At 52.5% G+C, this 27,277-nt stretch overlaps 1 protein-coding gene across 5 annotated transcripts; it reads right to left on the bottom strand.

Moving 5' to 3' along the window:
* Positions 1–1,936: 1,936 nt before the first annotated feature.
* On the bottom strand, positions 1,937–23,920 carry LOC100093294 (FXYD domain-containing ion transport regulator 6-like). 5 transcript variants are annotated; one of them, XM_029075540.2, is made up of 8 exons: positions 23,885–23,920; positions 5,444–5,506; positions 4,987–5,022; positions 4,794–4,868; positions 4,526–4,562; positions 3,952–4,001; positions 3,791–3,832; positions 1,937–3,173 (listed from the first exon to the last, which is right to left on the bottom strand). In XM_029075540.2, exons 2-7 carry the CDS (start codon positions 5,499–5,501, stop codon positions 3,804–3,806), a joined length of 285 nt encoding a protein of 94 aa, XP_028931373.1. In that variant the 5' UTR covers positions 5,502–5,506; positions 23,885–23,920; the 3' UTR covers positions 1,937–3,173; positions 3,791–3,803. The 5 variants fall into 5 exon arrangements, with proteins under 5 accessions (XP_028931373.1, XP_028931372.1, XP_039769418.1 ...); XM_029075539.2 differs by lacking the exon at positions 23,885–23,920 and adding an exon at positions 19,745–19,876; XM_039913484.1 differs by lacking the exon at positions 23,885–23,920 and adding an exon at positions 12,328–12,345.
* Positions 23,921–27,277: the final 3,357 nt, after the last annotated feature.

Raw genomic sequence — 27,277 nt, 5'->3', positions numbered from 1 at the left:
TGCACCTGTTTGAACCAAATTATCCCTCCCCTCTCACACCAAAATCTTGGCTGCTGTTTTGCCCTTGTGACCATCCACCTGCTGACTGGCCCACTCCCCGCCCTCCACCTTCCCAGCCAGGCCACATCCCAACCCCACCCTCATTCCCCAGGACCTGTCCCATTCTGGTCCCTTGCCCACAGACAGTAAGAAAGGGTTCAAAGCTGTGCTGCCCCGAGCTGGGGTCCTCAGGGTGTTTGTGGGGCGTTGGTGGGCACCCTGAGCCTCTCTATGTTGGGTCTGCTCTTAAATAGGAGAAAGGAAAGGAAAAAGAATGGGGTGTCTCTGCCATGGAGGCTGGAGGCACAGATCTGTCCCTGGAGCTGGGGACCCAGAATTCTCAGACCTGATTCCTAACTATAATAATGGTATTTGTTAAGCACTTACTGTGTGCCAGTCACTGTACTAAGAGCTGGGGTGGATACAATAAAATCTGGTTGGACACAGTCCCTATCCCACATGGGGCTCACAGTCTCAATCCCCATTCTGTACAGATGAGGTGATTGAGGCATAGAGAAGTAAAGTGACTTGCCCAAGGTCACACAGCAGACAAGTGGCAAAGGAGAGATTAGAGCCAATGACCTTTTGACTCCCAGGCCCGTGCTCTATACACTCTGCCAAGCTTTCTGGATCCCCAGGGGAGCCCCATCCCAGAGAAATGGACGCCATTACCCCTCTCCACAAAGGGCTGGGGAAACTCAGTCTGGTGGGTGGGACTACCCTTCACCCCATCGAGTGTGGATGGAAAGGTGCAAAATTATTCCCAGCTCCACGCAGGTGGAAGTGGGGTAGCCTCAATTTCCTCACCTACCTCCACAGTGGACTGAGTGTGGAGACAAGGGAGATCTCTGATTGGCAGGACCAGATTCCCTGCTCCCCACCTGGCAATTTCCCAACTGCCTTGACAGCAAGCTGGCACAGCCTCCTGGTTCCCCCTCAGGGCCAGCATCAACTCTTTTCTCCTCTGAGTTGTGGGTTCCTCTCACCAAGACAAACCCCCAGCCCTCCATGAGCAAACAGACCACTGAGTCTAAGCAGTAGGGCCCCCTGCCCCATATTCAGGGCACAAGATACACTGGGTTCTGTCGTGCCAAGTTATAATCGTGATGAACTGCTCCTGGACCCCTGGTGCAGTTCTGTCCAACGCATTTCAAGAAGGACAGGACTGGAACTGGGACAGAGAAGAGTAATAACGATGGTCAGAGAAATGAAGCAGTCTCCAAATGCAGATGGACTGGGAGAGGTGCAGGTGGAGAGGGGACAGGGATGGGGTTTTCAGAACCAGGAAGCAAATGGAAGGGTGAACACCGAATTACTGTTTCCTAATGGCACCCCATCAGGGTGAGGGGTGCCCATTAGAACTGGAGGGTGTCAGGATATCCAGGAAACATCCTCACTCAGATAGGGTAGGGGGTGAGGACCCGGAATCTGCTCCCGCAGGAGGTCACACGATGGGAACACCAACAGATCCCAGAGGAGTTTGGGCAGATACACGGACAAGTGTTCCTAGGGTCACTGGAGGGAGAGTCAGAGTGATGGATGGTCCATGATGGATCACTGGAGGGGGAGAGACAGAGATGTTAGGTGATCCACACTAGGTCCCTGGGGGAGAGTCAAGGATGGAATAGGGAGAATTAGAGGGAGAAGGGGAGAGTCAGGGTTGTTAGATGGTTTGTGCTGGGTCACTGGAGGGAGAGTCAGGTATGGAGAAGGGAGAATCAGGGGTGTTGGATGGTCCGCGCTGAGTCACTGGGGAGAATAAGGTGTGGAATGAGAAGTAGGGTTACTGAATGATGGCACCCAGCTCCTTTAAGCATCCTAAGCCCTGGCCAGGGGAAGTGGGATCTCTGAAGATATCATATCCTATAGCTACTCCTTTATAGAACCGTCCAAGAGCCACTGGCATAGAAATGATATTTTATTCTGTTTTTCCTGGAGAGTCTAGTTCACAACACATAGCACAACAGTCCTGGGTCTCAGCAGCACAGTTTGCTTAGTTTAAACGCAAATACAACAAGGAGGGTGGGGGGCTTTTTTTGCTTGGATTTATGACACTCAGGTTCTCACTGTTTCCTACACACACAGGTTAGTGGGAGAGGGGTTTATTTATTTATTTAAACGCTGATACTGAACACGTACAAGACAGTGCCACTCTGACCACAGTGGGAGATGTGCACAGCTAACACTAAGGGCCGGGCTGGGGCACAAGGTCAGAGGAAATGTCCTCCAGATTGCTGGCTGCTGCCAAGGCAGTGCCAGGGAGGCTTTGGGCTTCCCATCCCAACATTCGGGGTCTCTGGGGGGTGGGAGGAGGAGAGAGGCCCAGACCAGCCTGGGGAGCCAACGGAGAGATGGCATCCCGTCTGGACCTGGCAGAGCTGGGGGTTGAAGACTGCTAGGGTTATTGCTGAAATGTCACAGAGCAAGGACAGGGAAACCAGGAGTCTGCTGGAGAATGAAATCTTTGTTTCTGTTGCCCTGCTTTGAGAAGGGGTCATTTTCTGAGAAAGACCCTCCCTCCTGGGCTCTCTCTGCCCTCTTCCCCATCGTCCCTGGAGAGGGAGGGGCTGGACTTTCTGCATCTCCCCTGCAGGGCTGGCAGATAGAGGGTACGGACCCGGTCCCGGAACCAGGGTGGGAGAAACCAGACCGGCTCCAAGGGCCGGAGATGAGGCTCTCCAGCGTCTGCCCCGTGCGAGCCTTTCCCCGCCAAGTGCTTGGAGAGCCTCAGCTAAGGGCCTAGCCCAGCTGCCTCAGATGGCTCTTACAAGTAGAGAAGGTGGGGGAGTGGATGTGGGGAGGGAGGCAAGAGGCATCAAAGGGATGGGGGTCGGGGGTTCTGCTCCGGGGTGGCAAGGCCTGACTCCCCAGCCTGCTGAAATTCAGCCCAAGTTCTACGAACAGCACACGGTCTGGGGCAGGGCCAGCATACACACACGTTTGGACACGGACACACACACACACAGACACACGTACAGCAGGTGGGGGAGTTAGTTGGCAGAGACGCAGTCGATGAGTAAAGAGGAGGGAGGGGGCCGGGGGGAGCAGTAGAGGGGGAAGGGCCCCAGTTGGGGTTTCCAGCCCTTTGAAGCCTCAGCGTTCCCATCCAAGCCTCCGTCTGCAGGTGGTGGGAGCTATGGAGGGAGAAAGGAAAACGCATTTGCTGCTTGTCTCCCGGGGGCGGGGACCCCCCAAGAGTCAGCTGCTTTGGCTCTTGCAGACTCCAGCATATCCAACTGAGAAGCAGTGTGGCCTGATGGAAAGAGCACAAGCTTGGGAGTCAGAGGGCCTGGGTTCTAACCCCGGATCTGCCACTTGTCTGCTGTGTGGCCTGGGGCAAATCACTTCACTTCTCTGTGCCTCAGCCATCTCATTTGTCAAATGGGAATTAAAGTTCTGAGCCCCGTGTGGGACAGGGACTGACCAATCTGATTAGCTTGTATCTACCCTAGTGTTTAGTACAGTGCCTGGCACATAGTAAGCGCTTAACAAATGCCATTAAAAAAAGTCTCAGGCTGTTCCCCCACTTTGTGGCGTGTGTCTGGGGGCACCGGCGGAAGCCGAGGCTGGGGTGTCACCCTAAGTTGGGGCAGAGCTGGCACAAACTTAGCAAGATGCAAAGAGTGTTTGGGCTGGCCACCAGAGAACTGTCCTTCCTTCTGCCTGTGGGTGTAGGAAGGTCAGTTCTCTCAGCCAGACCTGGGAGATTTCTCCCAAAGCAGGACACAGTTCCCCGCCTTCCTGCCTTTACCTGAGGCTGCGGCTCAGTTCTCAGCTTTCTGCGGCTCCGTGGCTAGAGAGAGATGGGAGAGAGTATTTTAGGGAGCAGAGCCGGCATGACCTGGTCCCTGGCTGGACCCCCACTGACCCCCTCCCCCCCACCCCGGACAGCAGAGAGTCCATAGCTGTTACCATTGGAGGTGATCAGAGTCTCTGCCTGCGTCTCCTCATCCACAGGAGCCCTGTAAGAGACCCAACCTGGGTCACGAAGGGGGGCACGGGGACAGCAAGGGGGCCACGAGGAGGGGGAGGAGAAGAGAGTCCCAGTTATCAGGCTGACCTAACCCTGGCTCTGCCACTTGTCTGTGTGGCCTTGGGCAAATGCTTTCACTTCTCTGTGTCTCAGTTCCCTGATCTGTAAAATGGGGATTAAGACTGAGCCCCATGTGGGACAGGGATTGTGTCCAACCCAATTTGCTTGCAACCACCCCAGCGCTTAATACAGTGCCTGGCACATAGTAAGTGCTTAACAAATACCACAATTATTATTATTATTGTTATTATGTGGGGTCCTAGCCAGAGATAGGTCCTGGATCCAGGTCTTGGATCTACCTGATCTCAGGTGTGAGGGATTGATGTGGAGGAGGAAGAAGATGGGCTGTAGAGAGAGGGCTCAACTTCCTTACTCACCCACCCCCAACCCCCTCCTTCCTCAATCGGAGACCCTAGAGCACGGCTGGCCTGGAAATCCACCCCTTCCCCTTACCTGGGCTTCTGGTTGAAGCTGCACTTGCACCGACGACCTGAAAGAGAAAAGAGCCAAAAGTAGTCAAGGGGATGTGGGGAATGTAGACAATCTCAGGGAGTCAGTAATGAGGTCAGACAGGGGTGGTCAACTCTCAGACTGGAAGCAGATTCTCCGGTATAAACCATCCTTTCCTCTAGAAACCCACCTCATTTTGGGTATGAGGGGGGAAGCCGGGGGCTGTGATTGAAGATTGCCCCTATCCCCAAGCCCAGCACTGGTGACTTACTGAGGATGAGTAGGATTCCTACGGAGAACAGGACCACAGCAAACACCAGGCCGCCGATTCTCAGACTCTGGTAATCTGCCAGGGCGGGAGGGAGGGTGGGGTGAGTAGGGAGCCCCTCTTCTCTCCCCCTCCATGAGACCCCGGTGCTCCCGGTACACCCCGCCAACCGCCCCCCTCAACCTCCCAAACTCACCATAGTGAAAAGGGTCTTCTTCAGTTTTCGGATCAGCTGTTGTAAAAAGTGCACAGAGTGAGGGAAGACAGGTCTCTCTGATGCCCACCACCTCCCTCTGTAACATTTCATCGGGGTTCGCACCGGCCAATAATCTGGATAATTCCAGCCCCACCAATGTGCTTTAATTCCTGCAATCCAGATTGTGATTTTCCTTACTGGGGAGGAATAGGGGAGCAGGGGTTCAGCTGGGTAATTGAAGCCAAAGGTTATTATGGGAGGAGCTGGATTACCCAGATAAATTAGTTCATCTAGACCCAAGCTAAGTGTGTGAGTTCCAAAGCCTTAAGGTGTTGCTGGGAGCCAGCGACCTAGTCCCGCTCTCCCAAGCCAGAAAGACTTTAGGCCCCCAAACTCTTCCTCTTCGTCTCTCCATCCTCCAGGGCCTGAGCTGAGGTTACTCTCCCAGCCTACTTACCACTGGCCAGAACTGCCGGGACCAGCAGGCTGCATAGAAAGATCAACATGGTCTCCATGGCTCCTAGAGAAAGGGGAGGGAGTGGTCACTCTCTGGGACAAACCCAGAGGTGAGGGGAAGGGAAGGGTCTTCCTCCCTCCAACGTCCAGGGAGAACCATTGTAGCCTAGTGAATAAAGCACAGGCCTGGGGGATCCGAAGGACCTGAGTTCTAATTCTGTCACTTGTCCACTGCTGTGTGATCTTGGCAAGTCACTTAACTTCTTTGTGCCTCAGTTAACTCATCTGTAAAATAGGGATTAAGATTGTGTGACATAGGTTATGTTCATCCTGATTCGCTTGTACCTACCCCAGCAATTAGTACAGTTTATGGCACACAGCAGTCACTTAAAGTCACTTAGAGAAGCGGCGTGGCTCAGTGGAAAGAGCACGGGCTTTGGAGTCAGAGATCATGGGTTCGAATCCCGGCTCGGCCACTTGTCAGCTGTGTGACTTTGGGCAAGTCACTTAACTTCTCTGGGCTTCAGTTCCCTCATCTGTAAAATGGGGATTAAGACTGTGAACCCCACGTGGGACAACCCGATTCCCCTGTCTCTACCCCAGCGTTTAGAACAGTGCTCGGCACATAGTAAGTGCTTAATAAATACCAACATTATTAAATACAGTTTTAAAAAAGAGGAGGGGGCCAGGTCCCCCAGGCCCCACTTTCAGATCTTTGGCCAGCCAATTTTTATCATGACTCGTACTAAGGTATTTCATAATCACTGTTCTGTGCACTGACATAGGCATAATACAAATGACCAGACACAATTCCTGGCTCACAGTCTAAAGGGGAGAGAGAACAGCCAACACAGACACTCAGCCAATGGTATTTACTGAGTGCTAACTGTGTGTAGAGCACTGTACTAAGTGCTTGGGAGAGTACAATACAATAGAGTTGGTAGTAACGGTCCCTGCCCTGAAGGAGCTTACAGTCTAAAGCGGGAGACAGACATTAAAATACATTACAGGGAGAGTGACATCGGGGCCAACACATCCCAGCCTCCTCGGGCTGGGGAGGCCCTGGAGAAGTTATGGCAGTCATCCCTCCCTGGCCATCCCTGGCAGCTGGTAAATTCCACTGCTTTTAAAACCCTTTCTGGGACTCAGTTTCTCCACGTGCGAAAAGACAGCAGGCATCTTGACGGCCAGGAAAGAGGCTTTGTTGGCCTCTCAGGGTTCCTCTTGTTTGCCCCCGCGCCTTTTTTCCCCTCCCTCCCACCCACTTTTTTCTCCTTGCTTGCGACCGGGCAACCTGCCGTTCCCAAAGAAGTCCACTAGGGGTCAGATTTGCACCGCACAAATGGCCGCATACGCGCCCCCAACTCCAGCTTGCGACCAGACAATCAATCAGTCGCGTTTATTGAGCGTTTACTGTGGGCAGAGCACTGTTCTAAGAGCCCGGGAGAGTGTAAAATAACAGAGTTGGCAGACATATTTCCTACGCGCAAGGAGCTTACAGTCTAGAGAGCTGAGGAGGTCCATCCATCAATCAGGGTTACCCCCTCAACCGGGTAGGTTCTTCTTTAGGTCTAACCAGTGGCTTCCTCTCTACCAACTGCCTCTCCTACTGGCATTCTCTAATCTCCTAACTGATCCGATCCACTCTGTGAGCTTTTCCCACGTCTGGAATTCTCTCCTGCTTTATTTCCCTCTGACCACAGCTCTCGCCACCTCCTCAGAAGCCACTTCCTCCAGGAGGCCTTCCACGATTCCCCCCTCGCCTTCCTAGTCATGACGCTCCCAACGCTCGGGCTCAGGAGGCAGACAGTCACAGAGGGTTTACGGTCATGTTTTTGTCAATCAATCAATGGTATTTAATTAGCACTTACTGTCCGCAAAGCACTGTACTAAGCGCTTGGGAGAGTACAAGCGCTTAGAGAAGCAGCGTGGCTCAGTGGAAAGAGCATGGGCTTGGGAGTCAGAGGTCATGAGTTCGAATCCCAGCTCTGCCACTTGTCAGCTGTGTGACTGTGGGCGAGTCACTTAACTTCTCTGTGCCTCAGTTCCCTCATCTGTAAAATGGGGATGAAGACTGTGAGCCCCACGTGGGACAACCTGATTCCTCTGTGTCTACCCCAGCGCTTAGAACAGTGCTCTGCACATAGTAAGCGCTTAACAAATACCAACTTTTTTTTTTTTTTACAATACAAAGGAACTGGTAGAGTCCTTCCCTAACCACAAGGAGTTTGCAGCTAGCGGCCCTCAGGCTTACCAAGCAGGCTACCCTTGGCTGACCGGAGACACGAGACACTCAGGATACCAGGAACAAGAAATGTGGGTGAGCCCGGTTCAGCTTCCCACCTTTATTCCACATTCACATCTTTTAGCTCTGCCCACCTGCGGTCTCCAGTCTTCTTTCCACGGGGAGGTCTTAACGGCTTCAGGCCTTCACGCTTCATTGGCCCCCAGCTGGCTGTGTTTCCACTCCCGATAGTCTCTAGGGACTGGAGTTTGTGGGGAGGGGTTCTGTGCTCCCACAAGGAGAGATGACTGAGTCACCAGCTCTTGATGACTGACTCATGGCTCTCAGGTGGGTGGGCTCCTCCCAGCATGAGGACTGGCCCGGCTTCCCCAGGTTTGGTTTTACTATTTGCTACAGTGGGTCAAACGTTGTTCTAAGCGCTTGGGTAGGTACAAGTTAATTAGGTCGGACATGGCCCTGTCCCACATGGGACTCACAGTCTAAGTAGAAGGAAGAATGAGTATCAGATTCCCATTTTGCAGTGGAAGAAATGGAGGCACAGAGAAGGTAAGTGACTTGCTCAGTCTCACATAGCAAGCAAGTGACAAGAGTCGGGATTAGAACCCAGGTCCTTCTGACTCCACTAGGCAACGCTGCTTCTCAAAAATTGAAGATGCCGGGAATGGATCTGGGGCCCCAAACACACTAAGTACAAGCTCTACAACTGAGCTACCTCCCCCTGCTCCCTCTCCCTTCTGCGTCGCCTTTTCAAACCATTCAGTCCACACCTCCCCACACCTCAAGAACCTCCAGTGGTTGCCCATCCACCGCCACATCAAACAGATATCCCTTACCTTTGGCTTTAAAATACTCAATCACCTCGCACCCTCCTACCTCATCTCACTGATCTCCTACTACAACCCAGGCCGCATACGTTTGCTCCTCAAGCACCAGCTTGCTCAAAGCAGCATGACGTAGTACATCAAGCGTGAGCCTTGGAGTCAGAAGGTCATGGGTTTTAGTCCCAGCTCCACCACCTGTCTGCTGTGTGGTCTTTGGCAAATCACCTCACTTCTCTGTGACTCAGTTACCTCATCTGTAAAATGGGGATTGAGACAATGAACCCCACATGGGATAGGGGACTGTGTCCAACCCGATTCGCTTCTATCCACCCCAGGGCTTAATACAGTGCTTGGCACATAGTAAGCACTTAAATACAATAATTATTATTATTGTTATCATTATCTCACTGTTGGATGGAACTCAGTTTCCAGCCAATAAGAATCTTAATCATATAACCCCGCCCCCTTCCAGCCACCGTTTGAAAATGTCTCGGTATCCCTAGAGAATACAGAAGGCATGGATACACACACGCGCGCACCTCTTGGATAACACAAATCACCTTTGTCTGACTGATCCCAGCCTGAAACTGGATCCCTCCACCCTCTGCCCACCCCATCCTCCCATGACGGAAGCCTGCGACGAAAGGAGGAGCAGAGGCTTGGGCTACATGCAATATCAGCCTGAAGGCCATGGGGATGGGAGAGGTTGAGAGAGATCGTCCTTCCTCCCATCTGTTAGCCTGTTTCCAAGAACCTGGCGAATGTGGGGACAAGGATGCCTGGGTCCTTCCCCCCAGCTCTGATGGAGCCACTGTACCCCTCTTTCCCTCTCTGGAGACCTTGGGGATGAGCTCGTTGTGGTCAGGGAATGTATCTGTTTATTGTTATATTGTACTCTACCATGCGCTTAGTACGGTACTCTGCACACAGTAAGCACTCAAATACGATTGAATGAATGAATTAATTTCTCCATTTTTGCATCCATCATCCCCCTAATGGATAGAGAGGAGCAGCTGCTTCCGAGCTGGGGCTCCTGCCTTGTCATAGGGGAGGCAGAACCCCTATGAATTAATCAACCAGTCATTGGCAATTTTATGGTACTTTCAGTGCCAAGCAGGAACTGTATTAATTGTTACAGTAGGTACAAGTTAATCAGGTTGGACACAGTCCCTGTCCCACAGAGGGCTCACAGTCTTAATCCCCATTTTACAGCTAAAGTAACTGCGGTCCAGAGAAGTGAAGTCAAACAGCAAAGTGTGACAAGTGGCAGACAGCAGACAAGTGGCAGAGCTGGGATTAGAAACCAGGTCCTTCTGACTCCCAGCCCCATGCTGTATCCACTAGGTCTCACTGTTTTGAGCCCTGTAATTCCCCTGAATTCCAGGTAAGTGGCTCGCAGGGATGTTGGCCAGAGGTGGGCGGGGGGGGGGGGGGTTAGGAGCAGGGGCATCTGGAACAGGGTGTAAGCAGGAAGAGAATGCAGTTCAGAAATCTCCTCCCCCTTACTTTGCCCTGCCCCCAATTGCAGAGAAATCTCCTTAGAATATCCCCTCCCCATCTCTCCCCCTCCCCCGGCAACTCTGATTTTTCTGTCTTTAGCCTCAACTGCCAGCCTAAGTGCCAGTGGGCGAAAGGAGGGGGCAGGCGGACTGTATGGAGGGAATAGGCTGGAAACATCAGATTTAGGGTCTTTCCAGCCTACTTTTGAAATTCTAGGGTCTCAGAGTATCCCCATGATGAGCCCCAAACAGTTATGGGGAACAATGGCTTCACCCCACAGCAGGGAATTAGGAGAGTTCCAGCCCCCACTGCCCTCACATAGTTGGCTACCATTCTAAAAATCACTTCCTCCAGGTAGGAGACAGGAGAAAAAACTATCCATCTAGGATGGTTTTAAGAAGACGCTGCCCAGAGGGACGGGGCTAGACCAGATGACCTCTTAGAGGTCTTGTCAATGTAGGATCCAGGAAAGAGCCTGAAGACCCTCTGCACCCCTATGCCCTCAAGTCTGGGGGACCCCTCCACCTTGTGTATGTAGGGCAGGGGCATCCTGCATTGTAGAGGCCTGCCCCCCTGCCTCTTTTTGGATGGGGAGAGTACTAGAGGATCGACAGGAGCCCCCCCCAACCAACTCCAGCTCCAGGATCCAGATGTCTAGGGTTCTACTTCTGGCTATTCCCTATGAAGGTGCTGAGTGAAAGAACCTTCACCTCTCTGGGCCTCAGTCTATATATGAAAGTGGAAAGAAGGAATTGCCCCTACCCCCAGGCTCAGTCCATCTGTGCCACCCTCTCACCCAGTCCCTCCCTGTTCCACAGGGGTGGAGTCAGGAGAAAATGAGTCCAGAGGCATGGAAGACCTTTGTGAAAGACCCATTCACTTCGCCCAGTATTGTCTCATGTCCATTACTCAGTGGGCACTCAGAATGCCCCCGCAAGGCCAGGCTGGAGAACAGAACACCGTGCTCCAGGGACAGAGATTCCTGTCCCCAAAGCTCCCACGGGCATAGTGTGGCCCTGGGATCTGGGCAGGGAGGACAGATGCGGGGAGGGGAGTAAGCGGAGGCCCGGCTTCTTGATTCAACTCTGGCCTGGGATCGGGGTCTACCAACTCTGTTGTGTTCTCCTAGGCCCAGAGTGAAGTGCTCTGCACAAAATAAGGGCTTAATAAATACCACTGAGTGATCGATTGATTGCTGAATGTTCCTTTTCTGCTTCTAGAAGTCCCTCCCCCGCCTCCTTTGGTCACCCAATGGTTTACTTCCAGGTCCCGCAGGCCGTCCTAGTCCCCATCCCCTAAAGCCCAGGAGCCCATCCTCCTACCCTTCCAGTCCCACTGAAATCTCCAGCATGGCAGGCAGTAGCAAGGCTGGAACTGGAGTTCCAAAGCCTTAAGACATATGAAAGCCAGGGAAATGACTCCATCTCCCTGGGAAAGAGGGACAGATGGGAGAGGAGTTTGTTGGTTAAACATTTACCATCTGAGCTTTCCCCTTACCCATGGTGGGGCAGAGGGGGATGGGATTCCAAGGGAGTGGGGGGAGCTACCAGCACACCAACTATTCCCTAGTAAAGAAGCGGTCTGGGCAGGGGGAGCCTTCTTGGGTCATATGAGAGGTCATTTAGTCCACCCTTCTGGCTCCATTTAGCTTCGTGCCTATTCCCATGCTATTCCCATCAGTCTCGTTGCCGGTCGCCCAGCTTCCAGCCCTTCCCCACTCCAGTCTATGCAGCACACAGCTGCCCAGATCATCTTCCTGAAGTGTCACTGGGCCCACATCACTCCCCTCCTCAAAACCCTCCACTGGCTTCCTGTGTCTCTCCACATCACACAAAGACTTCTCACCATCGGCTTCACGGCCCTCCGCCTTAACTCTCTGCTCTCTTCAACCGCTACTCCTCACGCCCCTGTCTTCATCCCTCCCAGGACAACCTTATAACTGTACCTCACTCTCGACTCTCCTGCCTCCATCCCCTCGTTCACCCTCTGCCCCAAGATTAGAACTCCCTCCCTCCCCAAATCAGAGAGCTCTCTCCACCTTCAAAGTCCTCCCAAAATCCCACTTCCTCCAATAAGCTTTCCCCTGATTAATCTCCCTGAACTCTAACATCCCTTCAGCCAATTTTTTAAAAATGCTATTCGTTAAGCACTTAGTATGTGTCAAGCATTGTTCTGGGTGCTGCGATAGTGCAAATCAATTGAGTCAGACAGAGTTCCTGTCCCACATGGGGCTCACAGTCTAAGTAGGAAGGAGAACAGGTACTGAATCCCCATTTTACACTTAAAGAAACTGAGGCAGAGAGCAGTTAAGGGACTTACCCAAGGTCACACAGGAGGCAAGTGATAGAGCAGGGATTAAAACCCAGGTCCTCTAACTCCTAGGCCTGTGCCCTTTCCACTAGGCCACATTGCTTCCCACAAAGGGATACTTTATCACTATCAGTGATAAGATTATTTACACTTTCCTCAGCATTCAAGTGTGTATATATATGTGTGTATATACATAATCAGTACTCCATTTTGACTGTTTGAGTTATATTTTTATGTTCTTCTCCCTGTGACAGTATAAGCTTCATGTGAACAGATGTCAATCAAGTCACTTCTTTAATCCCAAATATGTAATAGGGTGTACCATATCAAGTGAGCACTCAGTAATGCTACTATTATTATTGATCCAAACTTTGAGACCTCCAAGACGAACATTCCTTCTTTATGGCAGAAAGTCCTTTCTTTCATCTCCTTTAAATATCTCCTATGTCAAGGCTAGGGGGCCCCTCCAACCCTAGATAAGCTCTTCATATCCCCTTCCTGTGAGTATCCTCATTCCCCACCACAGGCCTCAGGAAGAGGAATCCACAGCAGATAAATAAATCGCTTCTGCTGTCTACGTAGTCCCAGGAAGGAATACTAGTGGTCATCAGAAAGTGACAGTGCTTCAGGGTGAGGACTGGGGCTCGACCCCCACCGAAAGTCCCGCATTCCTTGGCCTACCAAACCCATTTGACAGAGGAAGGGACTGCAGCCTGTGATGAATGGGACGGTCCATGTCGGGGTCAGGAGCCCTCTTCAGGGCCCAGAGGAAAGGATGGGAAAAGGGGAAAGGCATGAGAAAGAATAGGAAATGACCAGGGGTGTGTGAGATGGGGGCAGTTCTCAATCTTTCCCCATTCCCAATTAGGAAAGACTCAACACTCCCTCGCCCCCAGTCCAGGGCTCAACTTCCCCTTTCTATCTGTCTTCTAACTTCCCCTAAAGCAAAGGAGAGGGAGGAGCAGGGGTTAGGAGGGAGCGGGATGACGAGGGATGGGAAGGACAAGAGAAAGGGCCTGAAGTCGGTTCTGGCTTGTTCCCACCCTCCCGCTCCCCTCCACCGGCTCCTCTCCCTTTCGTGCAGACACTGGGGCCAGTGTCTGGCGGGAGGCTGGAGCCAGGGCGGACCCACGCAGAGGCAGGACGTACTGAAAGGAGACACCCTAGGCGGCTTCTCCTCCTTCCCCTGGAAAACGGCCAGGTCTCTGGGGCCCCAGCTCTGCTTGGGACTCTGGGAAGTGGAGGAGTGAAAGGCCAGCTGGAGATGCACAGGCTGGATGGGGTGGGAGGAGCGGGGTCGGCGGGATTGCTATTCCTCCCTCCGCAATCAAATGTTCCAGAGAAGGACAGGGAGAGAAAGGGAGAGAGAAGGGGGAGGAGAAGGGGCAGAGGCACAGGAGGGAGAATGGTGGAGATCAAGACACGTGCTGTTCAGAGACAAATAACAGAAACTCAGAGGCAGGAGAAGACAGAAACAGAGATAGAGACAAAGCCAGACTGTACACTTAAAAAGCCAGCACAGGCACCCTTAAGCAAGGGCAAAGTCAAGTTTGCCCAAAACAATGTTTGTCTTCCAGCTCTCTCTGAGAGACTAGACTGTAAACTCTTTGAAAAGCAGTGAGGGCGTCTTCCTCTGCACTCTTCCAAGCATTTAGTACAGTGCTCTGCACAGATTAAATGCCCAACAGATCCTACTGATACAGGATGGAGACAGGTCCGGGCCTCTTCACCGGGCCGGCCTCCTGTTTTTCTCATTTTCATCTTCCCTACCTGCATCTAGTGGATCCTTGCTGGCCTATTCCCAGGACAGCCCAAGGCTGGCCCAAGGGTTGGGGAGAGTCATTCTGAACTGCCGTTCCGGTGGGAAGTTCCTATGAGAAGCAGCGTGGCCTAATGATTACAGCACAGGCCTGGGAGTCAGAAGGACTTAAATCGTAATCCCAGCTCTGCCCCTTATCTGCCGGGTAACCTTGGGCAAATCACTTAACTTCTCTGTGCCTCAGTTTCCTCATCTGTAAAATGGGGATTAAGACTGTGAAACCCATGTGGAACAGGGATTGTGTCCATTCTGATTATTTTGTATCTACCCTAGTTCTTAGTAGAGTGCCTGGCCCATAGTAAGTGCTTAACAAATACTATTTAAAATACCATGTAAAAAAAAAATGTCTCTCTCCGGGAGCCCTCCAAGCCCTGCCATCCTCTATGGAGTTGGGGTCTGACCAGGGCTCTCCAGACAGAGGGCTGGGGCTCAGGCCAAGGAGCAACAGATCTGGGAGCCCATCTTTTCCCTTGGGCTGGTGAGGAGGTGCTGGGAGTTTGGACTTCTCTCTGCCCTCCGCTGGCATACTGTTCCACGTTGGGCTTCAGATGGCTACCTGCTAGTGGTCCTACAGCTTCCGGCCGCAGTCCTTGGATTCCCCCTCTGTGCCCTAACCAACTAAGCATCTTTTGGACACTGGGGACAGGCCTAGAACAGGCCACCCTATTCACCCGGCCTTGCAGGAGACCATGCTGGATTCGCTGGCTGAACTGGAACTGCAGGCAGGGCTTGGTCAAGATGGGGAGAGGGAAGGGCTTGGTAGGCCTGGGCAGAATATTAGTTGCAGGTTTTTGGGGGGCGGGCTCTGACTTTCACAGCTTCTCACCAGACTGGGGCACGGTCAGGCTAAACGGAAGGCAACAGAGGGAAGTGGGGAGAGGCACAGGGTCATGCAGGAACCCAGAGAGGCCTGGGGAAGGACAGCGGGGGATGGGGATGGTTAAAGTGGGATGGAAGGGAACCGAAAGGGACAGAGGGGAGTGGGGTAGGTGGTCAAAGGGACACAGAGGGGCCATCATCATGTTGGTTGTGGCTGCAGTCGCCACCTGTGGAGCTAAGTAATTTGGACCAGACCAAGTGGCAAACCAGGTTGTGGTCAGGGAATGTGTCTGATTATTATTGTATTGTACTTTCCCAAGCTCTTAGTACAGTGCTGCACACAGAGTAAGCACTCAATAAATATAATTGAATGAATGGGGAATTAATTTCCTATTTCTGGTTCCCTCATCCCGAGTAGAACTGTCTCTTGCAATATGTGGACACCCAAACCCACACTCCCACACACATAGACCCACATGTGCGTAGAGTTACATGTGGGTATACCCTCTCTTCCACAAATGTGGGCACACAGAGATGCAGGCAGACACAGCTGTGGGCGCTCACAAACACCACAGACATAGGCACATGCAGATGTCCCCTCACTGCTCTGCTGAAGGCCCCAATCATAAGCAGCAGAGCTCAGTCTGAGTAGCTGGTGATGCGTGAGGTTTGAGTCACCGGCTCCCGAGTGGTGTTGGAAAAGGATCACGAGACTTCGGGTGGAAAACACAGTTGAATGCCCACCCCTGCCCAGCAGAGAACCCCTTGGGTAAGTCTGCAGACCAGGCAGCTAGCTTCAGACCTATGTCTCCAAACGCATGATTTGGCTTCAGACCAGAAGGGGCCTCAGGTCTGGGGTGAATCTGTGATTCAAAGGGAAGACAGCCAGATTCCTCAGCCCCTCACTTACCCAGCCAAATGCCCACTGTCCATTCCAGCCATGCAGCTGCTTCTAGGGTGGGGCACCCCGGCCTAGCCTACCCGATGGGGGCCACTGAAGGGAAACAGTGGCCAGTGGAAGAAGGGATGACAACACGCTGACTTCATAGGATCCCCCACACTCTACCCAGGACACAATTCCCTCTTCTCTCCCAAGTGTCCTTGTCCCATGGGGCCTGTGGATCTCAACAGGATTGAGCCCCCAGTGGCGAGGGCTGAAGGGCATCAGCTCTAATGCCAGAGTCCGACTCACCTCCATCTCACCCCATTCAACCGGGGGACCATTCAGGACCAAGCATTCGAGCCCTGTGCCAAAATCCTAGCTGAAACATGTGCCTTCCCAAGCCCAGAGGGCTCAGCTTGGGGATGCCAACAGAGAACCACAAGGAAGGGCTAGGGTGGCGGGGATGAGTTAGCCTGAAGATGATAAGATTGGGGGAGGGTTGGGAGTGGCCCAGAACCTTGGGAATTGACTGGGTCCCAGAACCCTACCATCATAGGTTGCCTGGATCTTTACCTGGGAAAGGAGGAACGGTGAGAAAGGGAAATACCCTCTCAAGAGACAGAAGAAACGGGCACCTCACCCTTTGGACCATTAAGCCTGTCATGCCACCTTGGTCTTACCAACCTTGTCCCCCGCCCTCGAACTACCCCTATTCCTGACCACCTGGCCCACTCTAGCCCCATCTGTGCCCTCTGCAGAGGTCAGGTTGTGCGCAGAAAGCTCAGAGCCATTTCATAACTCTATTCTCTCCTCAAGGGGCTTCCAAACTTCTAGCCCTGGTCAGTCTTCAGAGGGAGAGAAAGCGACCACAGCTCTCATTCTCCATTTGTGGCTTCTGCAACTCCAGACAGCTCAGGAAGTCAAAATCACAGCTCCTTCCCCCAGGGCCCAGGGTTCCGACAGGCCAGGACAGGCAGAGATGGGAAAGGAGAGGCCGCAGGCAGAAAAGGAGGGGTGCGTTGACTGCCCTCTTGGGTGCCGCCCTCAGGGTCAGGATCAGAGAAAGGGAGAGGTATGTGGTCAATATGTGAGTGTGAGCATAGTGTGCATGGGAGAGAATGCAGTGACGTCACCCTTGACACACATCCTCCCTCCCCCAACACCACCTTTAGCTCCTGTGACAGAGCCCTGTGGCCCCCTGACCCCAACCCTACCTTAGTGGCATAGGAAGCTTGAGGTTCCTGAAGCAGTTTGAGAAGCAGTGTGGCTTAGTGGAAAGAGTATAGGACTGGGAGACCTGTGTTCTAATCCTGGCTTTGCCATTTCACTGCTGGGTGGCCATCTGCAAGTCACTTAACTTTTCTATGCCTCAGTTTCCTTATCTGTAAAATGGAGATTAAATACCTATTCTGGCTCATCCTTAGACTGTGAGACAAAGACTGATTCCAATCGAATTATCCTGCATCTAGGCCAGTTCTTACCTAGCACAGTGCTTGGCACATAGTAGGGAATGAACACTACCACAATTACTTATTGTTGTTTTTATTCTTATTATTGTTATCAATCCTGGAGGAAAAGTTGCCCAGGCAGTTGTGGACAGGAGGGTGAACCTGGAGTTGGGGGCTGTGCTGGATCCCCCTCCCCTGACCCAGGCAGGGGGTCCAGAACAAGCAGTCTAGCCTCCTCTTAGACCACATAGTTCAGCTGGGGGCAGACCAGACTCTTGGCCCAGACCCCTCACAACCCCCGACACAACCTGGGTTGGGTCATCTAAACTATCTCCCTGCCCCCAGGCCAGATGACCCTCCCTCAGCCCACACAGTTATCCCAACACAAGGCATTGACTCCTTGACCAGGGCTTGCTCCTCACCATCCACAAAGGGGCTTGCAGGGAGCCAGCCAACCAAGACCTGCCCCCTCCCCGGGGGTGGGGGGTCAGCCAGGAAAAAATAGACTCTGGCTGCCCAGTAGGAGAGGTCCCCCTAGGCTCATGAGTCCCCCTGCCCACCTCCTCCTGAGACCCCTGAGCTGGGTTTCTCTTACCAGTAGTCCAGGTCCACCTGTGCCTCTCCCCCCATCCCTCCTCCATAACCCCCAGCCCTTCCCACCCAGAAAGGACTAATGAGCTGTGTTTTCCAGTACCCCCCAGTGCCATCTCTCTCTCTCTCCACCATCAGCTAATCATATTTATTGAGAGCTTGACTTATGCTGTCGAGGCATTTCTGACCCACAGCGACTCCACGGACACATCTGTCTCAGAATGCCCCATCTCCACCTGCTGCTTTGAGGATTATCATCAGTGGTATTTATCTACTGCTTACTGCATGCATAGCACTGAACTAAGTGCTTGGGAGAGCCCAATACAACAGAGTTGGTAGATATGTCTACCAACGAGCTTACAGTCTCCAGGTAAACAGATCCTGAGGCAAGAGGAGGATGGACTCCACCCTGGGCCCCACCGGCCCCTCAGCCTGGGGAAAAGAAGGGGGTTGGGGTTAACTAGTTTTGTGAAAAATTCCTGGAGGCAGACCTATCTCCGGCCTCCCCCTCGGTCCCAGACGGATGTCAGATAAGCATCTGGTTTCCAGGTTTCTCCGCTCACGCTACTCTCATCTTGGTTAAAACCAAACACCGAGTCGCCCCCACTCTTCTCTCCCCCACCCAACACACTCCTTCCTCTCAGACTGGATAGACCCCCCTCCTACAGTCGACGCTCCTTCCAGCCCCACCCCTCGAAGCCTAGGCCCAGGGAGACGAAGGGGAGGGCGAAAGTGAGCAGGGCGGAGAGTTGGGGTGAGGGTCGGTTGGCGCCAGGAGTCCACCCACCAGAAATGCCAAGGATAAATGGTCTCTAGGCAACCACGGGGGGAGAGGAAGGGGAGACGGGGAGGGGAAAAGGGAGGAGAAAAGCAAGGTACCAATGGGGTCTCCATGGTAACTACTAGACAGGTCACGTGCTGGGGCAGGGGATGGGCTACAATGGAAAACACACACACACACACACACAAAGATGATGCGGGGGTAGCTGCTGGGCCGGGGGCTGGGTACGTGACTCTCTCTCTCGGGCCCAACCCCACAACATAAATGCCTGCGAGGCTGAAGCCACCGGTTCTGGGGAGCTGCTACAGACCCCTCCCTTAAAATGTCCAGGGGCTGGCAAGGAAGGACCAGTGAAAACGCAGTATCCGGGCCAGAGAGGGGACAGGCCGAGTTGGGGGCCGCCAGGGCCGTCTCAGTCCCCAAACCCCGCCCTTGGACACTTGTAGAGCCGAGTTCGCGCCTTCCCAATACGGCCTAGAGGCTGGGGGCGACCGGGTGGGAGGAGGGGGGCTCAATGGGGGTGGGGGGCGAGGACACCAGGATGCCCGCTAGGAGAGGGGCAGGGGTTGGGGGGGAAAAGGGACAGGGCGGGGTGGGGGTTCGACCCTCAGGGGAGGTGGATGGCCAGAGGCAGGCCACGGGTGGGGCGACGAGGGAGGGGCATCCGAAAGCTCAGAGCCCCGATGCCCCCCGCCCCATCCTCCTTGTTTATTTCTCTCGCCAGCCGAGCGGCCCGGCTAAGTAACAAAGAAGAATCCGCCCGGGCGGGGGTTGGGGCTGGAGCAGCGGCCGGAGGAGGAGGAGGAGGAGGAGGCGATGACCACCCCAAGTTCAGTCGCCATCAAGCACCTTTCCGGACCCGAACTCTGCGCCGGGACCAGCCACACCCCCTCCCTCCTAGCCCCCATCCCCTGCCCGGACCTTGCTGGGGGGGGACTTCGGCCCCCCCGCCCATATCTGCCTCCCCGGGGGGCGGATGGGAGGGAAGGGAGAGACCCCCGCCCCAAAGGCTGCTCAATCCTCCCCCTCCTCCCGCTGCCTAACGGATCCCAAACCCAGAACTAAGCTCGACCCCCGGGCCTTACCTCCCCTCGGGGCCATCCGACCTGGGGCCAGGGACTGCGGGGCGGGCGGGATTGGGGGGGCTTCCAGGGTCCGGCGAGGCGGCTGGGGGCGCCGCTCCGTCTCTGAGCCCAAGTGCTTCAGGCTTCTGGGTAGTTTCCTGCCCATCTGCGCCCCCTCCCCTCTCCGCCCCGCCCCCTCCCCGGAGCACCGGCCGGCCCACCGGCTGGCTGGGGCGGTGGCCCCGGGAGGAGCGTGGGCGAGGGTGTGAACGTGGGCGGGACGAAGGAGCCCAACAAGGTCTCCTCTCCGGGCCCAGCCAGACGCGGCAGAGGGGAGAGGAGGAAGACCTCAAGTCGCTGGGAAGCAACAGGCGAGGGGAGAGCTGCTGGGATTCAGGAGAAATGCATTCATTCGGCCGTATCGATCGAACGCTTACTGTGTGCAGAGCACAGTGCTATGCAACAAGCAACAGTGACATTCATTCCATCGTATTGATTGAGCGTTTACTGTGTGCGGAACACTGTCCTAGAGAGCAGCGTGGGTCAAGGAGCCCGGGCTTGGGAGTGAGAGATCATGGGTTCTAATCCCGGCTCCGCCACTTGTCAGCTGTGTGACTGTGGCCAAGTCACTTCACTTCTCTGGGCCCCAGTTACCCCATCTGTAAAATGAGGATGAAGACTGTGAGCCCCACGTGGGACAACGTGATCACCCGGTATCCTCCCCAGCGCTTAGAACAGTGCTTTGCACATAGTAAGTGCTTAACAAATGCCATTATTACTATGCACTTGGGATAGTCCAATGCAACAATCAACAGTGACATACATTCAATCGTATCGATTGAGCGCTTACTGTGCGCAGAGCCCTGTACTGTGCACTTGAGACAGTACGGTACAACAGGCAACAGTGACGTTCATTCAATCGTGTTCATCGAGCACATACTGTGTTCGGAGCCCTGTACAAAGCGCTTGGAAAGTACAGTTCGGGAATAAATAGAGGCAATCCCTACCCAACACTGTGCTCGCAGACTAGAGGAGGGAGACAGACATCAATACAAATAAATACAGTTACGGATAGGTACTGAAGTGATGTGGGGCTGGGATGGGGGAAGAGCAAAGGGAGCGAGTCATGGCGACGCAGCAGCGAGTGGGAGATGAGGAAAAGTGAGGCTTAGTCTGGGAAGGCCTCCTGGAGGAGATGTGCCTTCAATAAGGCTTTGAAGGGGGGGAGAGTAATTGTCTGTCGGATTTGAGGGAGGACGATCCGGGCCAGAGGTAGGACGGCGGCTAAGGGTCGGCGGCGAGGCAGACGAGATGGAGGCACAGTGAGAAGGTTAGCACTAGAGGAGGGAACTGTGCGTTCTGGGTTGTAGAAGGAGAGAAGTGAGGTGAGGTAGGAGGGGGCAAGGTGATGGAGAGCTTTAAGCCAATGGTGAGGAGCTTGGGTTTGATGCGGAGGTAGATGGGCAACCACTGGAGGTTTTTGAGGAGCAGAGTGACATGTCCTGAATATTTTTGAAGAAAAATGATCCGGGCAGCAAAGTGAAGTACAGACTGGAGTGGGGAGAGACAGGAGGCTGTGATGGCACCCAGATAATGATGTTGGTATTTGTTAAGCGCTTACTATATGCAGAGCACTGTTCTAAGCGCTGGGGGAGATTCAGGGTCATCAGGTTGTACTGCATGAGGCTCACAGTCTTCATTCCCATTTTACAGATGAGGTAACTGAGGCACAGAGAAGGTATGTGACTCGCCCACAGTCACACAGCTGCCAAGTGGCAGAGCCGGGATTCGAACCCATGATCTCTGACTCCAAAAGCCCGGGCTCTTTCCACTGAGCCATGCTGCAGTTAGCCAGTCGTAGCCTAACAGAAAGACTGCACCCTCTCTCTTCCCCATCTTCCCTTCCTCCACTTCCTTTTTTTATGGTATTTGTTAAGTGTGTACTACGGGCCGGGCATACGTTCTATAGGTAGGGCACTGTTCTAAGCACTGGGGTAGATACAAGCTAATTGGGTTGGCCACAGTCCCTCTCCCACATGGAGCTCACAGTCTTAATCCCCATTGTGCAGATGAGGTAACTGAGGCACAAAGAAGTCAAGTGACTTGCCCAAGGTCACAGAGAAGACAAGTGGCAGAGCCAGCATTAGAACCCAGGTCCTTCTGACTTGCAGGCCCATGCTCTATTCACTAGACCATGCTGCTTCTTTAATAATGCTCCCCTCCTAATGACAGTGACATTTGTTAAACACTTAGATACCAAGCGCTGGCCTAGAGAGAAGAAAATCCCATGGGACTTTATCCTGTCACACATGGGCTCATGGTACTAAGGGGGAATGAGAAGAGTATTAACCATTTTACAGGTGATAACATTTGCATCTGAGGAAACTGTGGTCCAGAGAATTTAAAGTACTTGCAGGATCACACAGCAGTCAAGTGGCTGAGGCAGGATTAGAGCACTCACATCTCCATTCTACCAGGCCACTGCTCTTTCCACTAGATTAAGATGCTTCTCTCCTCTCCACTTCCTCTTTCTCCCCTTCCCATTCCCTCTTGTTCTTCATTTGTTTCTCTTTCTTTCTCCTCCTCTTCCTCTCTCATTCAACATCCCCACTCCTCTCCCTCCCCTTCCTCTTTCCCCTTTAACTCTTCCCTCCCTTCCCAGTTCATTCTCCTCCTTTTTTTAATTGGTATTTGTTAAGTGCTACGTGTCAAACACTTCTACAAACTGGGGGAGGTTCACATTAATTAGATCAGAGACCATCCCTGTTCCGCATGGGGCTCACAGCCTGAGTAGGAAGTATTTAATCCCCATTTTAAAGTTGAGAAAACTGAGGCACAGAGAAGTTAAGTGATTTGCCCAAGGTCACATAGCAAGTAATTGCCAGAGCCGGGCTTAGAACCCAGGTCCTCTGACTCCCGGGCCCATGCTCTATCCACTAGGCCATGCTGTTCCTCCTTCCCTCTTCCCTCCCCCCCCCTTCTCTCCTTCCTCTTTCTCCCTCCTCCCCTTCTCCTCCTCCTCTTCCTTTCTCTCCCCACCCCCACCATTCTGACTAGACAGCTGCAGAGACAAACCTCAGCCTCTCCCAGAAAGGAAGACCACGTGCCCACCCCCATCCCCAACACCGCACTGATTCAAGGCAATATTGAAAAACAACATGGCCTAGTGGATAGAGCACGGGCCTGGGAGTCAGAAGGACCTGAGTTCTAATCCCAGCCTTGCCACTTGTCTGCTGTGTGACCTTGGGCAAGTCACTTCACTTCTCTGGGCCTGACTTCCCTCATCTGTAACATGAGGGTTAAAATTGTGACCTCCCTCCCTATGTGGGATATGAACTGTGCTCAACCTGATTATCTTGTAGATATTCCAGCGTTCAGTACAGTGCCTGGCACATAGTAACAAACACCATAAAAAAAAGAAAGAAAAAGTCTCCAAGGAAGTGATGGACTGGACAAAGGGGGAAAGAATCCTCTAAGAATTATTTCTCCAGGTCAGAGTTGGAAACCCAGTACTGCCTGAACAGTGCTGGGTGCCCTTGGGTGGGCCTCTCAACCTCTCTGGACTTCAGCTGGCCCTGACGACAGCAGCCAGAAGTCTCTCTCCCTTTGGCCACCTGATGCTTGGCTCCTCTCCCTCCGTTGGCCAGCACCCCTGCAGAGCACCAGCTCTGGGTTCTGCATCGATCCCCATCCAGGGCGGACTACCAGAAATTAGCCATTTCCTCAGTCCCTTAGACTGTGAGCCTTACTTGGGACAGAGACTACCTGATTATCTAGAACTCACCCCAGTGCTTAGTAAAGTGCTTAAATACCGCAATTATTATTTCCCAGGTATCTTGCAGAATAAACTAGCTTTTTCTAGCAGTAATAATATAATGATGGTATTTGTTAAGTGTCAAACACTGTTCTAAGCTAAATTCTACTCCCCACTGGACCCCAGAAATGATGACGCTAGAAGTCTCCCCGACCTCCCCAGGAGTCCCACCCAGCACCTGTGCTTATTATTTGTCTCTGTTCTAAGTGTTAGAGTTACTAGTGAATCCGGTTGGATGCAGTTCCTGTTCCACATGGGCTTCACAGACTAAATAGGAGGGAGAACAAGTATGGAATCCCCCTTTCACAGATGAGGGAACTGAGGTACAGAGAAGTGAAGTGACTTACCTAAGGTCACATAGCAGGCAAGTGGTGGAGCTGAGACTAGAACCCAGGTCCTCTGACTCCCAGATCTGTGTCTTTTCCATGAGTCTATGCTGCTTCCCTAATTCCCCGATTTCAGGGAGATTTCCATCTTCATCTCTCAGCTGCGTCACATGTTTCTGAATCTTTCTCTCTCTGGGAGCTCATCCACTCCCGTGGCTTCAGCTACCACCTCTCTATGGCTGGCTGCCAGATCTACCTTCCTAGCTCCAACCTCTCCCCCAGTGCGCAATTCTGCTTTTCCTCTTGCCTCCAGAACATCTCCACTTGTCTGTGTGGGCTAGGGAACATGTCTAATTCCCACCTTTTATTTTAATGGTATTAAGCACCTTCTGGCACATAGTACTTCATAGTACAAAGTACTATCCTAAGTGCTGGAGTAGATACAAGGTTGGCCACAGTTCATGTCCCACATGGGGCTCACAGTCTTAATCCCAATTTTACAGAAGAGGTAACTGAGGCAAAGCGAAGTTTAGTGATTTTCCCCAAGGTCACATGACAGACAAGTGGTGGAGAACTCATATTCTTCTGACTTCCGGTCCCATGCTCTATCCACTAGGTCAGGCAATTTCACTATAATTTTTCCAATTCTTAGTACAGTAACTACTTTGCACATAGTAAACACTTAACCAATAGTATTATTACTGCTGCTGCTGATACCTTAAGGTCAAGAGGTCAAAACTGAAAGCATTCATCTTCTTCCCTAAATCTCTAGACTTCCCTCTCAACTGTAAGCTCCTTGTGGGCAGGTTACATGCCTATCAACTCTACTGCATTGTTCACTCCCAAGCACCTCATAGTGCTCCATATTTACTGATTGACTGATTAATAAATCTACTCCACCTATCCTTCTCATCACTGTCATCACCACCACCACCTTCCCTTGTCTCTGAAGCCCACAGTCTTGGCATAATCCTTGACTCCTCAATCTCAACTCTCATATCCATTCTGTTGCTAAATCCTGTTGATTTTTCTGCCACAAAATTTCCTGGATCCATCCCTTCCTCGCCATCCAAACAATCACCCCTGGTCTAGGCATTCATCATATCCCAGCTAGACAACCAAATTAGCCTCCTCACAGACCTTCCTGCCTCCAACATCTCCCCTCTCCAGCCTACGCTTCATTCTACTGCCCAAATTTTTCTATTTAAATCTCTCTCTCTGTGTGCACATCTCCTCACTCCTCCAGAACCTCCAGACGGTTGCCCCTTCCCATTTACATCAAACAGAAACTCCTGAGCATTAGCTTTAAAGCAATCAGCTAGTCAATCAATCAATTGCATTTGCTGAGCACTTACTGTGTGCAGAGCACTGTACTAAACACTTGGGAGACTACAATATAACAGAGTTGGTAGACTCATGGACAAGGGAATGTGTCTGTTGTTATATTGTACTCTTCAAGGCTTTTATTACAGTGTTTTGCACATGGTAAGTGCTCAATAAATACAACTGAATGAATGAACTAATTAATGAAGTTTCCTTCCCACAAACGAGTTTACAGTCTATAACACTCCATCTTTCCCTTCTACTTATACCAACGTGACCCTCTCTCTTCAAACCCTTGGACTACCCAAGCTGTTTGTCCCAGTGAGGCACGGAGAAAACTCCCTGGCCCTGTTATCTAATTAACAATTACCAGAACCATCAGACCTGCCACTCTCCTGCCTGCTCCTCCCACTCCCCAGGAGAGAGGAAGACAGGGTGACGTGGCCATTTTCAGATAATGATTCAGAAAATGCAAGACATGGGTTCCCAGGCATGACTGGGGTAGCCACCGGCTCCTGCTATTTTCGGGGTAGAGGGAATGGGCAGCCAGACAGACAAACAGGTGTCTTCTGTTGCCCCCCACCCACTCCCCTTGGCTTTCCAATTTCCCCTCCCTTAGATGCCTCAGGGCACCTCCCCTCCTTGTGAGACTCCATTAGTGGACCAGGATCATCGCTAAACCCCTGAGGCTGCAAAGACAAGGATGGAATTGATGCTGTGTTTGTGCTTTAAGCAGCCTTGCAGAAAGAACCTCTCCACTAGCCCAGGGCAAGGCCCAGCTCAGAGTTGGGTGAGATGCCATCCTCCCCGGAGAGAACAGGCTGCCTAAAACTGCAGGGAGCTGGTAAATGGCTGGTCCTTATTTGCAAGGCTGCATCAACCAGCACTGGGCAAAGACCATTTACAATGTCCTGCACCTCTGGCTGCCTACTTGCTCCTTGCCTTCTATGCCTGGACAGAAAAACTGGCAGGGGCATAACAGTGTGAGCAATGTTGCACAAGTCACTGACGATATCATCAATTCTTCTGTGCACATTTGTGGTTCTGACAGGAAATTACATCAACCCAGAGAAAATCTGGGAAGCAGCCATGGCCTAGTGGGGAAAGGGCACAAGCCTGGGAGTCAGAAGGCCCTGGGTTCTCATCCCAGATCCACCCCCTGCCGGCTGTGTGACCTTCAACAAGTCATTTCACTTTTTTGCACCTCACTTACCTCATCTGCAAAATGGGGATTAAGAATATGAGCCCCATATCGGGCAGGGATTGTGTCCAATCTGATTAGTTTGTATCTATCCCAGGGTCTGGCACAAAGTAAGCACTTAACAAATACCCTAATAAAGTCACCATTTCTCTGTGCCTCAGTTACATTATCTGTATAAGGGGGATTATGAATGTGAGCCCCAAGTGAGAGTATATCCAATGTACATACCTCAGGGCTCAGTACAGTGTCTGGCACATAGTAAGGGCTTAAATACTATGAAAAAAATTCACTAGGCAGTGCCTGAACCGCAGCCTCTACCCTGGATACCCTCTGATGGCAGGGGAGGGAACTGGGGCTAAAATAGAAAATTAACACAACAGCCCCACGGTTGTAATCAGATGCTTAAAGCAGATTATTCTCATCCTCCCTTACCAAAGCAAACCCTCCAGGGGTACCACTGGATGAATGGTGGTACAAGCTGGACGGCATCTACCCCAGCCCGCATTCACGGGCTTCCTCTAAGCTGACCACAATATGGCCTAACATGGCAGTCAGAGTTTGCCCTAGGAAGGGACCCTAGACGCTGAGGGCTCTGGCAGGACTCTTGAGCAGTTTCCATCAGCTGATGGGAAATGACAGACCAGCAGGCCTGCTCTGTCTACCTCCCCACCCATCCAGGCCTCTCCCAATGCAATTACTCGCCATCTCTGATGGCCCATTTTTGGGCGCGCTGCCCATTCTGGGGTTCCAGATGCCCCATGGTGGGGAGGAGGGTTCAGCGTTCCATTGCCACTGTTGATTCTCAGGAGTGGAATGGGTGGGAGACCCAGCTGCTGGAGGGACTGGCAGAAAGCTGTCAATTAGCCAGCCCTCGGACACAATCTCCCATC

Source organism: Ornithorhynchus anatinus, chromosome 11, assembly GCF_004115215.2.
Source record: "Ornithorhynchus anatinus isolate Pmale09 chromosome 11, mOrnAna1.pri.v4, whole genome shotgun sequence".
NCBI classification, from domain to species: domain Eukaryota; kingdom Metazoa; phylum Chordata; class Mammalia; order Monotremata; family Ornithorhynchidae; genus Ornithorhynchus; species Ornithorhynchus anatinus.
Note: the sequence above shows the minus strand (reverse complement) of the source record. Positions and strands in the feature narration are given on the sequence as shown.